This window comes from Maylandia zebra, linkage group LG6 (genome assembly GCF_041146795.1).
Source record: "Maylandia zebra isolate NMK-2024a linkage group LG6, Mzebra_GT3a, whole genome shotgun sequence".
Taxonomy (NCBI): domain Eukaryota; kingdom Metazoa; phylum Chordata; class Actinopteri; order Cichliformes; family Cichlidae; genus Maylandia; species Maylandia zebra.
In genome coordinates this window covers 44,176,235-44,191,805 of record NC_135172.1, presented here as the reverse complement: position 1 = coordinate 44,191,805, position 15,571 = coordinate 44,176,235, and the positions used below count along the sequence as shown (strand labels likewise).

Here is a 15,571-nt window from a genome sequence, read left to right as displayed (position 1 = left end):
TTTAAATTAACGGACGTTTATGCCTTGCACGCATGCGCCAAAAATCAAAATATGATGACGTAGCGTACGTTTGTAAACATCCGTTAGGACATTTAAACCGTGTGAGCTGTCTGTCAGAGACCTCGCGGACGGTAAGACACCGGTTTTCTCTCGCGCGCCGCCGCCTTCTTATCACACACACCGGGACACGTGCACGGTAAAAGTCGGTGTTCGGTCTGAAAGCGGAAGCGGCCGGTGGAGTTTTTCATGAACTGTTAGCTGTTAGCAGGGGCGGAGGCGAGTGGTCGGGGTGAAGCATTAAAATCAGCTTTTGTTACCGAAAATCAGAGCGTCGGCCAAAAGAGCCACGCAGGACGGAAACAACGGGGATATTTATCACGTCTGTCTTTGAAGACAGACACGGGAAGCAGTTTGTGCTTGGGTGACGTCTCCAGGCTGGGTCCGTGGGGACCCCACTGTTCGTGTTTCTCTTTCGGTTTGACGTGGGAGCCCTTCACCTTCGTCTCACAGTCCTTTGTGTCCTGGTTTCCAAACTTTTCGCTTTTTTTCTGCTTATTTTGTGTGAAGTCTTCATTATTTGGCAGCTGGATCTTCTCGTCGCTACTCTCTCGGAGGTCTTTTTCTTTCTTTTCTCGCTCATTTCAGTCATTTTGTCTCTTTTTCAGCTCACAGGCTCATCTTGAACCTTTCTGTCTTTGTGATGTCATAAAAAACAAACCTGCATTTTATTTCGCTTTTCCTGCGTCTGTGCTTTGCAACATGTTTGATGAAGAATCTCAGGCTTCACTGTGATTTGTCTTCATCCTTCACTCGACCTCCACAGTGTGAGTTAAAAGTCTGAGGTCTTTAATCTGTGACTCATTTCTCCATCGCTGTCGGCTCTTTCCTCAGGCTCTTCCACTCAGTCCGACTCTATTATGCAGCATGTGTGTGGGAGGACTCCACCAGTGTTTTTTCTCTGTGAAGGAGGCCCCGCCCTGACGGCAGCCGAAGGCACAGCCCCACCTCGCAACTTTGCCGAGATGCTGCCGACAGAAATGAGCGTGAGGATCTTTGGCGAGCTGGACGCGGCGAGCCTGTGCAGCGCGGCGAGGACCTGCAGGCTGTGGCATCAGATCATCGAGCAGAGCGAGCAGCTGTGGAGGAAGCAGTGCCTGATGGTCCGAGCCATCTGCCAGAGGGAGGTCGACAGCGACCGGAGACACGGCCTCTCCTGGAAGGTTCCTAACATATTATGTCTTAGAAAACATCTCAGATTCTTCTGAAACTTTTCCAGGTTAATGATCTGCTTCAAACAGGAACTACGCTCATTTCAGATCCTGCAGTCATTAGTCAAAAAGGGATGAAGGTCAGAGGTTTTAAACATTTTTCCATCGATGTTTTTATGAGGGATCTGATGCTGATGAAGGTCACGTGACCTGTGTCAGCAGGTTTGCAGGTCAGAGCTGAGATTTGATCTCCAGGTTTTCGTATCAGACGAGTTGATTTATGCACATTAAATCCTGAATATTCCAAAAAGCATCACAAACTTGGGATGCAGGTTTCACAGAAACGTTCTATGAAGTTAGGTTTGGTCCACGGTGTCACACCTGTGGAACGTCACGCTGAAGACATGTTGTTTTCTTTTCATATTCAAGCTTTAAGTCCCTCAAAATATATTGTTGGAAAATGTCTAAGAACACTTCGCCCTTTGTTTGAGCTGAAATTTTGAATAATTTCCCCAAAGGATCCCTGGCCTGGAATAGTGACAGTCAGCTGGGAATTATTTTGCTGGGATGAAGCAGCTCTGAGAGCCATCAGCTTTCGTCTGATTGGGCTTCTGCTGGAAGGCTGCTGAGGGGCAGAACCTGTGGCTGAAGTGTTGGATATACTCATAACATTATAACTGTTAGTTCTGCCTGTGAAACAGAGCGGAGTGAAGACTTGTCCACATGTCAGACGCTGCAGCCATTTCTTTTAATGTCATTATTAAAAACTGCTTTTAGTCCAGCTTATGAAAGCAGCGTCACCCAGAAACAGCAGAACTGCTTTCTGACCGTTTCCTGTTTCCTGTCCTCAGCTGATCCTGGTGAGGAACTACATCCGCAGCCTTGTGAAGAAAGACTGGCTGATTGGACGGTTCAGCCACGTGAGGTCGGCGGACGAGCTGAGCGGCAGGAAGCTGACGCCGCTGGACGCGGAGACCTGGGGCGAGATCCTGCAGGCCGAGCTGGATCGATGACGGCGTTCCAGTTTTATCAAAGCACCTCGAGCACTTCGGTTTTTTAACTCTAATATATTCCCTCTGCAGTTTGTGTTTCACAGGAAACGCAAACTTTTGTACATACTTTTAAAATTTTTATAGAAAAAAATCACAGAGAAGCAAAGTGAATTTTTTATTTTTAAATTTGAGCCTTTTTGTTTTGGGTTCGTGTAAATATGACGATGATTCAATAAACCATCTTCGTGAGGTTCTGCTGACTCGGTTCTTTTTAATGACACATCACAGCTTCTCCCCTCAAGCAAACACGCAGCACAGACTCACAAAGACATCAGTGTGACAGTCTGTGATTTCAAAGCAGCAGAGATATAAAAGCATAAAGTCACACCTGCAGCTTACAGACACGCGGGACCTCAAGTTTACTTAAATCAGCTGTTTTTATCTGTTTTTAACGTTTTTGCTCAAAGGTAACAAAGATGTTGCTTTGGCAACGAGGGGACAGCGTTTTACCGGCAGCGGTGTGAACATATTTTCATCTCCCGGTCATTTCCTGCCTGTGACGTCATGTTGCGCGTGCACAGGTGTTGTGTTTTTCTGTCTAACCTGTTTTATGTCACATTCAGTTTCACAAGCTCTTCGTTAAACTTGTTCTTTTGTTTTTATCCTTTTACAAATTTCCCGACTGTCAGATAAACTTATTTTTTTTAATAACAGCCCACCGGTGACATTTATTGACCCCCCCCCCCCCCCCCCCCACACACACACACACACACACACACATACATACATTTGCCTTGGTATTTGCAGCTGCAGTCTTTTATTTTGAAAGCAGCTGTCACCGGAAGCCGTGTGAGCGTGCAGCTTGATTCTGGTCCTTCCTCAGCATCTCTCTCACCCGTCCGCCTCCCCCTCCCTGAGCTCGGCGCCATGGACGACGTCCCCCCGATCATCAACATCTCCATCGCGCTGCGGATCCAGCCCAACGACGGCCCGGTCTTCTTCAAGGTGGACGGGACCCGGTTCGGCCAGAGCCGGACCATCAAGCTCCTCACGGGCTCCAAGTACAAGATCGAGGTGGTGCTGAAGCCTGGAAACGTCGAGGCCACGTAAGCATCTCGGTAACCTGTGTGTGCGGCACGCCAGCGCGCATGTGCGAGAAATGATAAAGAACGTCTGCAAGAGGTGATGATGAGGATGAGGAGGTGATGATGAGGAGCAGGCTGCTGCTCCTCCTGCAGGCCGGAGCATCCGACACCTGCCTGAATAAATCATGCGGGGATCACGTGTCGTTCCCGGTCAGGGCGGAGGTTTGCGGTTACCGGGGACAAATAAAGGAAGTGACGTGTTCATTATGGAATAACGGGGGTAAAATGTGCTTATTGCAGGAGCAGAAATACCATCAGAGAATACTCCATTACATGTAAAAACACTGAAGTACTATCAGTTAAATAAAGGTGCATATTGATATGTGGCAGTAATTTGTGGGCCCTGCAGGAGCCATCGTTGTAACTGTGAGAGTAAAGATCCGCCCACAGCGAGGGGGCGGACCTCCTGTCACAGCAGCAGTGAGTCCCACACTGACGTTACACTCTGCTTCAGGTGTTCAGCATCAGTTACCATGGTGACGGTAGCAGGTTAACAGGCTTCGTGGGTAAACGAGAGACATGAAAGGAAAACTCCAAACTGACACAAACAGGGAGGACACACAGGTGGAGGCCGACAGGAAGTACACACACCCGAGTACGCTGCACTTTTCAGGTCGCAGGTATCGTACAGGAGAGGAGTGTGAAAGGGAAACAAGCTGGTCAGGACAGCCGTTATCATCAGCATAAAGAACAGCAAATCCAAATGTGCAGTTCAACATGCGCTGTGTTTACGCTGTGAGCTGCAGGGATGCGAACTATTCCAATGTGCTTACAGTAAAATCACGTCTGCGATTCTGAGGTAACCTGACTCCTTTTCTCCTTATGCTGTGTGACTATAATTACATTTTAATTACAAATTAAATCCACCGAACCGTTTATGAAGCGTTTCGCAGCATTTACACATCTGGATGATTTTAATGACTTTTAGATGCGAGTGGCTGTTTCCTGTTTCCTTCATACTGTGGGAGTCGCTCTCACGTCACACGCTCGGCTCGCTGCTGGACATCAAACGGTCTTTAACAGTGTTTGAGACAAAATGTCAAAAATGATAAAAATGTGCAATATTTTTATTTTCGTGCATAACCCTTCGGCCTCTTCTTCCTCACAGCAACATGAACATCGGAGGCGTCGTCTTCCCGCTGGAGCAGCAGTCCAGGGACGACGAGTCGGTGGTTTACCACGGCCAGTACGACACCGAGGGCGTCCCGCACACCAAGAGTGGCGACCGGCAGCCCGTCCAAGTCAGCATAGAGGTGAGATGTCTCAGAGCAGCGGCTCGCTCTGATAGCGTGGAGCTGGCCTGCAGTCAGCCAGCGCTGTGTGGGGCTGCACACTTAGAATTAGCAGGCATGCTGTTTATGATAGCCTGAACAGCCTGCTCTATGCTAGCCACAATCTCCTTAAAACATGGTGGAGGGACAGGATGATCTGGAGAACCAGAGGGCCTCAGGTGGCCAACAACATCCTCTAAACAAGAAAGAGTGACAGCAGAGCAAGACTGAGACCGAGGGGTCAGACTCAGAGACGAGAGCCTGTGTAGTTGCAACCTTTCCAATAAAAACACATAAAAGCATTGGACAGTTTAGGAGACGCCTCCAAACACACACTTTGTGCAGCATTTCAAAGTAAATCAGTGGTGTTAAACAGCCTGAGCAGCTTATTCACCTCGTGTGTTTCTACGCAGGAACCTGAGCAAACAGAGAGGACGTGTTCAGAAACATTTGCATCTAAATTCCTGACCTGTTTATACTTCTCGAGAGAAAAAATATAATCTAAGGTGGTATTATCACCGTGTGACAGCTGCACAGATTTATAGATCTACAATCAGACGCGTTTGTGCAGTTTCCTGTCAGCAGATGGCTGCGCACGCCGTCTGGATTCATGAGTTTGGCCTCTTTAGAAACACCAAAAATCTGTTTTAAAAGCCTGACGCCGAATTTGAGCTCGAGCCCTCTGCTTTGTGTCTCGGTGCAGTTTATCAAGGCGGGGACGTTTGAGACGGTGTGGCAGGCCAAATACTACAACTACTACAAGAGGGAGCACTGCCAGTTCGGCAACAAGTTCAGCAGCATCGAGTACGAGTGCAAGCCCAACGAGACGCGGACCCTGATGTGGATCAACAAGGAGGCGTTCAACTGACTCCGCCCACTGAACCCCGCGCAGAGGACGCCGGTCTTGCCGGGACTACCTTTGAACATCAGCATCGCAGTGAGAGACGGCACCTCCTGAAGGCGGGCGTTGGGTTGGCGGGGTCTGCTCTTTGTGCTCTTTCATGACCTCTGAGGGAGTAACGAGCTGTTTCGCACGCTGGTCTCTGTGAGGGCGGGGTTTCAGCAGTCAGAGGGATAACTTAGCTTCTCAGCTGGTTTCCTGTGGAAAGTTAAAGGAACAGTCGGACAGTTTGAGATCCGAGCTCATTAGGAAGCTTCGGAGACGAAGGCTGACGCACGCTTCAGGTCTGTGTGTCCAGCTTGCGTTCGAAGCAGGAACTTTCTCCAGGCCTCAGACGCTCGTTAGTTTGGGTAGTTTGCAGCTACGGTCACAATAATCTTCTGAAGCTTTGGGTTCAGCAGACGGGCGCTGCTTTTAGATCAGGCTCCATCACAGGTGTTCTTGCTGATACTCTACGCTTAAATAAAACACCTTGAGAGGAGCAAAGTTGTTAGCCGGTGCTACATAAATGACATTCACTTCCTGTACTCGATGCACAGACTTGAAAGTCGTCTCCATCTCCTCAGACTCTGGAAGAAATCTGACTGTTCCTTTAACACTGAAACCCCCTCAGACTGAAGACCAGCGTGGGAAACACCTGAAGTGTTTTATCTTATTTATTACCTGTGTGAACGTCTGAGTGAGCAGAGGCGGCGGATGAGAGGATGGGCGTCACTTTTCTCGTGCTTTGTGTTATTTAAAGGAGAAATCTGTACACTGCAGTTTTTGGTTCGCTTACTTTCCAGCTGCAGAAATGAGTTTCACTGGTCTGAGTGTTGATCCTTCACAATAAAAGCTGGAGGGATACTTTGTGGGACTTCCATGTTCAAACTGGTGCAGCATCCGAGGGACTATTTTCAGCAGCGGAGTAATCCTTTGAGCCTTGAAACGCCTCTGTCTCCCTGCTGAAAGGAGGCGACCTCCTCTCTTCACGTCACTTCTCGTGTTTGCTGCTGATTATGTTTCTCATGTCTCTTAAATGCATGGCTGGAAACTTTTTGCCAAATATGATCTGTTTGTTTGTTCCTTTGTTAAGATGTCTCGATGCCTGAAACTTTTGTTATGTCTTGAACTGAGGAGTAAAAAGTGTTACTGTGAATAAACTGCTATACAGAACCACTGGGACTCTGCTGCTTGACTGCAATAATAAAATTTATATATCTATATATATATATTTATATATTAATATCCAAAGTGCATGCGCTGGACTGAAGCGATGTCAGTTGAAGGCCTGTAAAAAAGCCCTTCTAAGGCTAGAACATCTCACTATTCATCACTGATCGAAGAAAATCCATCGGACAAACTCAGCTTTATTTATATAACACATACAAAAGCAATTCAGCGTGCTTCACAAAGACAGAACAATCCCAAATATATAGAAAAGGAAAACATTAAAATCAAGAATGCAATCATTTAAAAGTTTAAGTTAAAATTTAACATAAAAGCTACAAAAAGACAAAGATTTCAGCCCTGATTTTAAAAGCTAATAGATTCCACACACTGCAGGTTTGAGGGAAGCATAAACACTAAATGCTGTCTCACCTTGTTTGGTCCGAGCTCCTGGAATATTAAGTAAGCCTGTTCCCGAGGAACTAAGAGGCTTCGAAGCCTCATAGCCCTCAAGTAAGTTAGCAACGTGTTGAGGCCCAAGACTGTTTAGTGATCATGACCCATTAACAGTATTTCCAAATCAGTTCTTTTACATACAGGAAGCCAGTGCAACCATTTCAAAGCTTTTGTAATATGATTGTCATGATGGCGTGTGTGAGGGAGGCAGCAATAGGATCCAAAATGGAGGACTCCCCGGCAGGTCTCCATGAAACTCAAGACACAGCTTTACTGCTGGATTTACAGAATACATTAATTAAAGTAGGAAGATACAGCCGGAGGAATGAGAGAAACATTAAAACAACCCTGGCAAGGGGCAACGAGAATTTGAATTCATCTCTCCTGCCAGGCCCCCGTTATTGGTCTTAGGTGCCTGCCAGGCTTGTCCTAATTGGTTAGCGCTAGAGTCCGTTAAATGCATAAACTCTAACAGGTGAGATTATTTAGTGTCTAGGTTGGGGTGTCTCCCAGGAACAAGTCAAACAGGCGTGTCACGATAAAAACAAGCATGCAAAAACCAAAAGAACAAAAACACAGCAACTCATGCAAAACAAGACAAACTCCGAAAAGCCACCCTTCCCCGGATGACATAATGCTTCATAATCCCAGCTAAAGCAGGCATCTCGATATTAAACAAAAGCGGTGCAAGAACAGAACCCTGAGGAACCCCAGGTGTAACCTTTATGCGTTCAAAATGATAGTTAATGAATGACACAAAATAACCTTGATCTGTCAAATCAAATTTAAACCAATTAAACAGTGTTCTCAATGTTCTCCAACCTATAAGGCAATATATGATGATCAGTTATAGCAGCCGATAATGTCTTATTTCATAGTCTAATCTTCACATGCTTTATCCAAAGTACACTCCCTGTTGATTCCCCCACTAATTATGTTCACAGTATCTATTATTGTAGGGTCTACCTTACAATATAAAGCGCATTGAGGTGACCGTTGTTGTGATTTGGCTCCATATAAATAACATTGAATTGAACTGAATTATTTACTGTGTCTTTATGAATTTGCTAGCTTAGCTTAGCTCGTAGCCGACTCGCTAGCAGCATGGCCTCTTCACCTGTCCTGCCTACACTTTCCTGCTCATTGTGTCAGATGGTTAGTTACTCCTCGCCATGTTTTAGCAGTAATGATACTTGTAATAAATGTAGCCTATTTTCAGCTCTAAAGGCCAGGATCCCTGAATTGTAGACTTGATAAGCACGTAGCTAATCAGGCCCCTGTAGCCGAAGGTAGCGTGGGCCCCGCTAGCTGTCCCCCGGCAGATTGTCCCGAGCAGCCAGGAAAACAGGTCGGCTGGGTGACGGTGAGGAGGAAGCATAGTCCTAAACAGAAGCCCCAGGTACACCACCAACCCGTTCATGTGTCTAACCGTTTTTCCCCACTCGGCGACACACCCGCCGGGGGTCAAACTCTGGTAATTGGCGATTCTGTTCTCAGACATGTGAAGCTAGACACACTGGCAACCATAGTCAATTGTCTTCCAGGGGCCAGAGCAGGCGACATTGAAGGAAATTTAAAACTGCTGGCTAAGGGGAAACGTAAATTCAGTAAGATCATAATTCACGTCGGCAGTAATGACACCCGGTTACGCCAATCGGAGGTCACTAAAATCAATATTGAATCGGTGTGTAACTTTGCCAAAACAATGTGGGACTCTGTAGTTTTCTCTGGTCCCCTCCCCAATCAGACCAGGAGTGACATGTTTAGCCGCATGTTCTCCTTAAACTGCTGGCTGTCTGAGTGGTGTCCCAGAAACGATGTGGGCTTCATAGATAATTGGCAAACCTTCTGGAGGAAACCTGGTCTTGTTAGGAGAGACGGCATCCATCCCACTTTGGATGGAGCAGCTCTCATTTCTAGAAACATGGACAAATTTATTAAACCCCCCAAAATATGACTATCCAGAGTTGGGACCAGGAAGCAGAGTTGCAGTCTTACACGCCTCTCTGCAGCTTCTCTCCTCCTGCTACCCCCCCAAAAACCCATCTCCATAGAGACTGTGTCAGCTCCCAAACAGACAAAGAACAAACTAAAAACCAACAACAAACAACTTAAACATAAACAATTACAAAGAAAGAACAATACAGTATCCACATCTGAACCAAAGAGTAAAACAGTGAAATGTGGATTATTAAATATCAGGTCTCTCTCCTCCAAGTCTCTGTTAGTACATGACTTAATAATTGATCAACAAATTGATTTACTCTGCCTTACAGAAACCTGGTTGCAGCAGGATGATTATGTTAGTTTAAATGGAGGTGGAGGGGATTATCTTCTTCAGTACCTGAATGCTACTCCAGCAGAGTTCAATTATCTTGTTAATAATTTCACTTAACTGCGTACAAATCTGTTCCTCTGAAAAAGAAATGTTCAAATCAGAAGTACCTGACTCCATGGTATAATTCTCAAACACGTAGCCTAAAGCAGATGACTCGTAAGCTGGAGAGGAAATGGCGTGTCACAAATTTAGAGGATCATCATTTAGCCTGGAGAAATAGTTTGTTACTTTTAAAGCCAGAACATCTTACTATTCATCACTGATTGAAGAAAATAAGAACAACCCCAGGTTTCTCTTCAGCTCTGTAGCCAGGCTGACAAAAAGTCAGAGCTCTGTTGAGCCAACCAGACGCTTTTCTTTCCAAGCTCCTTAGACTACGATGACCTGGATGACTGAGAACCTTCACAATCATTAGAGAAAAATATTACTCATAATCATCTCACAGATGTATCTACAGCTACTTTCAGTACCTTTGATGTTCATTTAGACGCTTTCTCTCCAATTGATCTTTCTGAGTTAGCTTCAATAATTACTTCCTCCAAACCATCAATGTGTCTTTTAGACCCCATTCCTACAAAACTGCTCAAAGAAGTCCTGCCATTAATTAATTCTTCGATCTTAAATATGATCAACCTATCTCTAATGATCGGCTATGTACCACAGGCCTTCAAGCTGGCAGTAGTGCAGTATGCAGATGACACCCAGCTCTATCTGTCCATGAAGCCAGATAACACACACCAATGAGTTAAACTGCAGGAATGTCTTAAAGACATAAAGACCTGGATGGCCGCTAACTTTCTGCTTCTTAATTCAGATAAAACTGAGGTTATTGTACTCGGCCCTGAAAAGCTTAGAAATATGGTATCTAAGCAGATTCTTACTCTGGATGGCATTACCTTGGCCTCCAGTAACACTGTGAGGAACCTTGGAGTCATTTTTAACAGTATATTTCCAGTTAATACAAAATGCTGCAGCAAGAGTACTGACAGGGACTAAAAAGAGAGAACAGATTTCTCCTATATTGGACACGGCCTTCGCAGTCTACGTGGGCCGAGTCCTTTAAAGGCCAAGAAGGCCAGAACTGTGAGGCTGTGAAATGGGAGGGTCTACCCTTCAGATTTGTGTCACCAAGTGTGTTCATGGAGTTTAATAAACTCAGCCATCTGCTCTTTGCTATTTAAAATATAATAGGACATGCTTCTGTTTATTCAGTTTTCTGTTTGACGTTTATTCAGTGTTTATTCCCTCCGCGAATCGCTACCTTATCGTGGTGGTGGGGTTTGTGTGTCCCAGGGATCCCAGGGGCTATGTTGTCCGGGGTTTCTGCCCCTGGTAGGGTCTCCCATGGCAAATTGGTCCTAGGAGAGGAACAGACAAAGAGCGATTCAGAAGACCCTTATATGAAAACGAGGGAACAGTTCACCCTGCCTGGGATAGGGTTACTGGGGCCCCACCATGGAGCCAAGCCCTGGTTGGGTGCCTGAGGGTGAGCGTCTGGTGGCCAGGCCTTAGTCCATGGGGCCCACTAGGCACAGCCCGAAAAGGGGACATCGACCCATCCTCCTGCAGGCCCACCACCCACAGGAGGTGCCGTAGGGGTCCGATGCATCATGTGCCGGGCAGCAACATGGAATGTCACCTCTCTGTTAGGGAAGGAACCTGAGTTAGTGTGTGAGGTTGAGAGGTACTGGCTAGATATATTCGGGCTCGCCTCAATGCATGGCGTTGGAACCAGTCTCCCAGAGAGCGGCTGGACTCTGTCTTAGTCTGGATTTGCCCCCGGTGAGAGGTGGCGGGCTGGGGTGGGTATTCTAGTATCTCCTCGCGTTGCTGCCTGTACATTGGGGGTCCAGTGCCTCGGATAAGCGGAAGAAAATGCATGGATAAAAAACTATAACTTTAATCTCAGCCAAGCCCTTTTGACTCAGGAACAAATAAAACATGGTATTGAAAAAAGCCAAACAATAATATATATATCATGTTTAACCTGAGTAGCGAAAGACCGCATGGGTCTGAAAACGATGTGCTGGGAATCTGCTGTTCTCACTGGCTCTAGTGAGCCTCGACCTCCCGGTCAGATATCGAGCTGGTGAGTAACAGACGTCTCAGAAAATGTCGGAGCACTTTTGCAAACATGTGACATCTTAATAAATTGAGCAGATATTAGAAGTTTACACAGCTACATTCTCACCTGAAAATATCATAAAAGTTTATTTTGTGACCCAGAAAGATTAATAAGAGTAATATTAAAGCTAAGTAGCTGCCGCCATTGTTGGAAACTGGAATTGGCTGGGCCGCGCTATGAATTCTGGGATGGGTTGGGCCAAGAAGGATACACCTGACCCATCCTTCAAATTCAGGGAAATGAAAGATGGATTTGTCGGCCGCATTTGGAGCAGTCTTTGAATTGGGACAGCCTTTGTCGCCCGGCTGTGGCAATAATCGACCTTCAAATGATTTGGCCCCTTAATTGCGACATACCTCATGTGTTAATAGACCTCTCTGCACTGAATCATACTTGTCATACTTGTTACTTTTTATTAACCTCTGTCTCTGTTAAGGAAATATACTCTAAAACACTTCTTCAGTAAAGACTCAGAGAAGAGAAACACACAGAACTTCTTGCTAGCAAGGGCAGCCTCCAGACTGAGGCTCGCACTGAGAAACTGCCCCGGTCTTTATTTATACTTCAGTGGGTGCTTGTGTGTGTGTGTGGTGCCCTGCTGATCAAAGGGTCATATAACAGCACAAAAAGAACATCCTTGGTCATAAAGAGGGTAGTCTCCCCCTCACCCTAGATGGTTCACCCTAGATAACACAGTGAAGAAGTCCAGCAGTTCATCTAAACAAAAGGCACTTAGACTAAAACAGACATAGCTACGATAAAACAATAAAACAAGGTACGACCTCTTCCCATGCTCCCAGGATGTGGGGGTGGACGCTAGAACACCTTGAAGTGTTACAGGCCCCCTAGGATGAGACATTCTTTCACTATGCCACCAACTATATACTTCTACACACAAATGATTACATGCAGTATTCTACCATATGCAAACTTATATCATTAAAAGATTATACTGACTAATAAGTACAATTTTCCTATTAACAGTCTCTCTTCCACAGCATGTCTTTATCCTGTCTTCCTTCTCTCACCCCAACCGGTCGCAGCAGATGGCCCCGCCCCTCCCTGAGCCTGGTTCTGGAGGTTTCTTCCTGTTAAAAGGGAGTTTTTCCTTCCCACTGTCACCAAAGTGCTTGCTCATAGGGGGTCATATGATTGTTGAGTTTTTCTCTGTATCTATTATTGTAGGGTCTACCTTACAATATAAAGCACCTTGAGGCGACTGTTGTTGTGATTTGATGCTCTAAGTCGATGAATGAATTCTTTGAACACAATTAGTGGGTGATTCAGCAGAGCGTCTGTATTGGATCAAGGAATTGACCATTGCACTGTGTAACAACAAAGTTTTTAATTAAATGGCATACACAAAACACCACTGTGCAATGCATCAGGAACAGGAAGTGATACTATACTGCAGTGAAAGCCAACACCAGGTAAATATAACATTTCATTTCTTAGAGTGCATGGAGAGACCATCTGGGAATGGTTTCAGATGAATACATAGAGACCCAAAGAGGCTGGAAATCTACAATGGAGGGTTTTACTTGGTGCAGTCGCTGTAAATGCTTTTATCTTTGTTTGAAATCCCAGCCATGATGAAATTCTCCAGTATGTTGTAAAGGGGAAACTGTGTTCCACTCTTTCCTGGATTTCAGGAGATCACAGTCTGTGTTTGGGCTCCAGGAGAAGCAGTTCTGACTTTTTATTTAGATTGAGATTATTTACTCTACAGACTTTCATCCTTGGCTTTACATGTTCGATAAAAACAGACATTGTGGTTGATTTAATATTCACTTGAAAAAGAAATATTTTTTTGTTTGGATTATTACTTCTATTCTCAAATCTTTAGCTGTCTGTTTTTATTGATAAAAGGGTTTTGGAAAATCTAAATCAACTCTATCTATATATTTGCTCTGTCTCTCTACATCTCTAGCTCGCTCCATAGATCTTGCTGTCTCTCTCTCGCTAGCTCACTCTCTCGTTCTAGCTCAAGCAACAGATCCTGCCGTTGCTCTTCCTGTAACTCTCTCGCTAGCTCACTCTCTCGTTCTAACTCAAGCAACAGATCCTGCCGTTGCTCTTCCTGTAACTCTCTCGCTAGCTCACACTCTCGTTCTAGCTCAAGCAACAGATCCTGCCGTTGCTCTTCCTGTAACTCTCTCGCTAGCTCACACTCTCTTTCTAGCTCGCTCCAAACATCTTGCTGTCTCTCTCTCGCTAGCTCACTCTCTCGTTCTAACTCAAGCAACAGATCCTGCCGTTGCTCTTCCTGTAACTCTCTCGCTAGCTCACACTCTCTTTCTAGCTCGCTCCAAACATCTTGCTGTCTCTCTCTCGCTAGCTCACTCTCTCTTTCCAACTCTCCGTACAGATGTTGACGAGGGTCCAGGCGTGTCTCACGGCAGGACTTCAGGGCCTTTGGTCTGGCTCCAGTGAAGACGTTGCAGGGAAGTTGCGGTTTGGCAGCTTGTTGCTCTGAGCTGCTGCTGTTGACTTTCTTCTGAGCTTCTCGTTTGAGCTGAAAAACTATGCCAGAAAGCAAAGTGTTGACCTTCAACTGAGGTCTCGTGTTGAACGTCTCCTTACACATGGGACAGCAGCAGGACATATTAACATCCCAGTGCTGAGTGATGCATCTTTTGCAGAAGTTGTGGCCACATGGTGTGGTGACTGGATCGACGAACACCTCCAGACAGATGGCGCACAGAAACTGATCTTCAGCTCGCAGATTGCTGGCAGCGGACATGTCTGCGCTCTGAGAACAGAAGTCAGAGCATTAAAAGTTCAACTCTAATTAAACATATTTGGTGGTTTACATTGGGAATGCAACAAAGTCTGAGCAGCAACAATAGGAAACACAACTAGGACACCACAGGTGCAGAATATAATAATGTGACTCTGAAGCTGCTCTGTCTTTCAGCTCTGCCCCACCTCAAACGGCTCTGTTTGTTGCCTCCTGCAGGTTCGGACCTGATTATAGTAACCTGCACTTGGCACAACATGAGTTTAATCTTTTCGGAGACATTGAACTTATTTTCTTTGATTTGATACTGTCACATGTCAGACTGAGGCAGCAGACGTCTCTGAAAACTAAAGTGAAAGTGTCAAAAACACATTTTTAGAAAGAAATTAATTCAGTGTTGTTGATTATGCACTTGTAGATGTAATTGATGTTACTGCTGATCACATTATTCTAGTTTAATTTAAGCCTCCACTTGAATTATTCTGACATGCCAGTGTGAAATTGTATAGTGCTGAATCTTTATTTTGAACATTAAAATAGTCAAAAAGAGACAAACAAAAAAAGGAAAACAAAGCAATAATAATTATAACTAATTTACATGTTCAAAAATGAGAAGGAAGAAGCATGAGCTTATTTAATCCCACCTCCTTTCCACTATTTAGTAACTAAGAGTCTGCATTTTTTCTTATTGTTTATGCCCTGTTCATCAGAAATTCACCTTCATTACAATTTGTTACATGTATTTTTTAATAACTCCAGGAACATGTCAAAAGATATACAAATTTACAGATATATAACATACTTGTGCACCCCCACACACATATAATAAAATATGAATAAAAAGAAAAGTTTTGCGTTAATGCTGTATGTTAAACATTAAATGTCATCAGCTGTACTCACCAGTTTTTGAGTCAGTTGTTTAGAAAGAGGAGATGAATTCGGTCTGATTTTCTTCACAAATGCACAGATCTGTGACTGCAGCTGTGCTGTTACTCTCACTAACTTTAACTTTCATTTCTGGAAAATGATGCTGACTCTCCTCTTTGTGGCTCCGCCTCCTCCTGCAATGTTAGGCTTGTTTCATTCACACATGATTAGAGGTACACACATCTGGAACAGGAGTTTAAAATGTGTGTGCGCCTTCAGTTTTCTCAAACCCGAGCAGCAGTGTTTTTGATCCTTTCCTCTGCAAAGCTTCTCTCTTTCTGTCATTCATGTTTTTATTGCAGAGGAAGTTGAGCTGTGT

General features: G+C 45.0%; 2 protein-coding genes and 1 non-coding gene across 4 annotated transcripts; 2 read left to right on the top strand and 1 right to left on the bottom strand.

Moving 5' to 3' along the window:
- Positions 1-5: 5 nt before the first annotated feature.
- Positions 6-2,453, top strand: fbxo48 (F-box protein 48). 2 transcript variants are annotated; one of them, XM_076885442.1, is made up of 3 exons: positions 6-131; positions 892-1,220; positions 2,060-2,453. In XM_076885442.1, the coding sequence occupies exons 2-3, from the start codon at positions 918-920 to the stop codon at positions 2,219-2,221; spliced, it is 465 nt and encodes a 154-aa protein (XP_076741557.1). In that variant the 5' UTR covers positions 6-131; positions 892-917; the 3' UTR covers positions 2,222-2,453. The 2 variants fall into 2 exon arrangements, with proteins under 2 accessions (XP_076741557.1, XP_076741558.1); XM_076885443.1 differs by lacking the exon at positions 6-131 and adding an exon at positions 138-614.
- Positions 2,454-3,039: 586 nt separating this feature from the next.
- cnrip1a (cannabinoid receptor interacting protein 1a) lies at positions 3,040-6,672 on the top strand. The gene is made up of 3 exons (XM_004538652.6): positions 3,040-3,306; positions 4,454-4,598; positions 5,320-6,672. Exons 1-3 carry the CDS (start codon positions 3,128-3,130, stop codon positions 5,482-5,484), a joined length of 489 nt encoding a protein of 162 aa, XP_004538709.1. The 5' UTR covers positions 3,040-3,127; the 3' UTR covers positions 5,485-6,672.
- A 6,238-nt stretch (positions 6,673-12,910) lies between these two features.
- LOC101465302 (uncharacterized) lies at positions 12,911-15,502 on the bottom strand. Its single transcript, XR_013099088.1, has 2 exons — positions 15,226-15,502; positions 12,911-14,337 (listed from the first exon to the last, which is right to left on the bottom strand). It is a non-coding gene; the product is annotated as an uncharacterized LOC101465302 (transcript).
- Between the last annotated feature and the right edge of the window lie 69 nt (positions 15,503-15,571).

What these genes read in the sequence shown, in the direction of transcription:
- fbxo48 (XM_076885442.1), top strand. Translation starts at nt 918, where the DNA reads ATGCAGCATGTGTGTGGGAGGACTCCACCAGTGTTTTTTCTCTGTGAA. An exon ending in GACACGGCCTCTCCTGGAAG is followed by an intron (nt 1,221 to 2,059) that starts GTTCCTAACATA and finishes TCCTGTCCTCAG; the next exon opens with CTGATCCTGGTGAGGAACTA.
- cnrip1a (XM_004538652.6), top strand. Translation starts at nt 3,128, where the DNA reads ATGGACGACGTCCCCCCGATCATCAACATCTCCATCGCGCTGCGGATC. An exon ending in CCTGGAAACGTCGAGGCCAC is followed by an intron (nt 3,307 to 4,453) that starts GTAAGCATCTCG and finishes TCTTCCTCACAG; the next exon opens with CAACATGAACATCGGAGGCG. An exon ending in CCGTCCAAGTCAGCATAGAG is followed by an intron (nt 4,599 to 5,319) that starts GTGAGATGTCTC and finishes GTCTCGGTGCAG; the next exon opens with TTTATCAAGGCGGGGACGTT.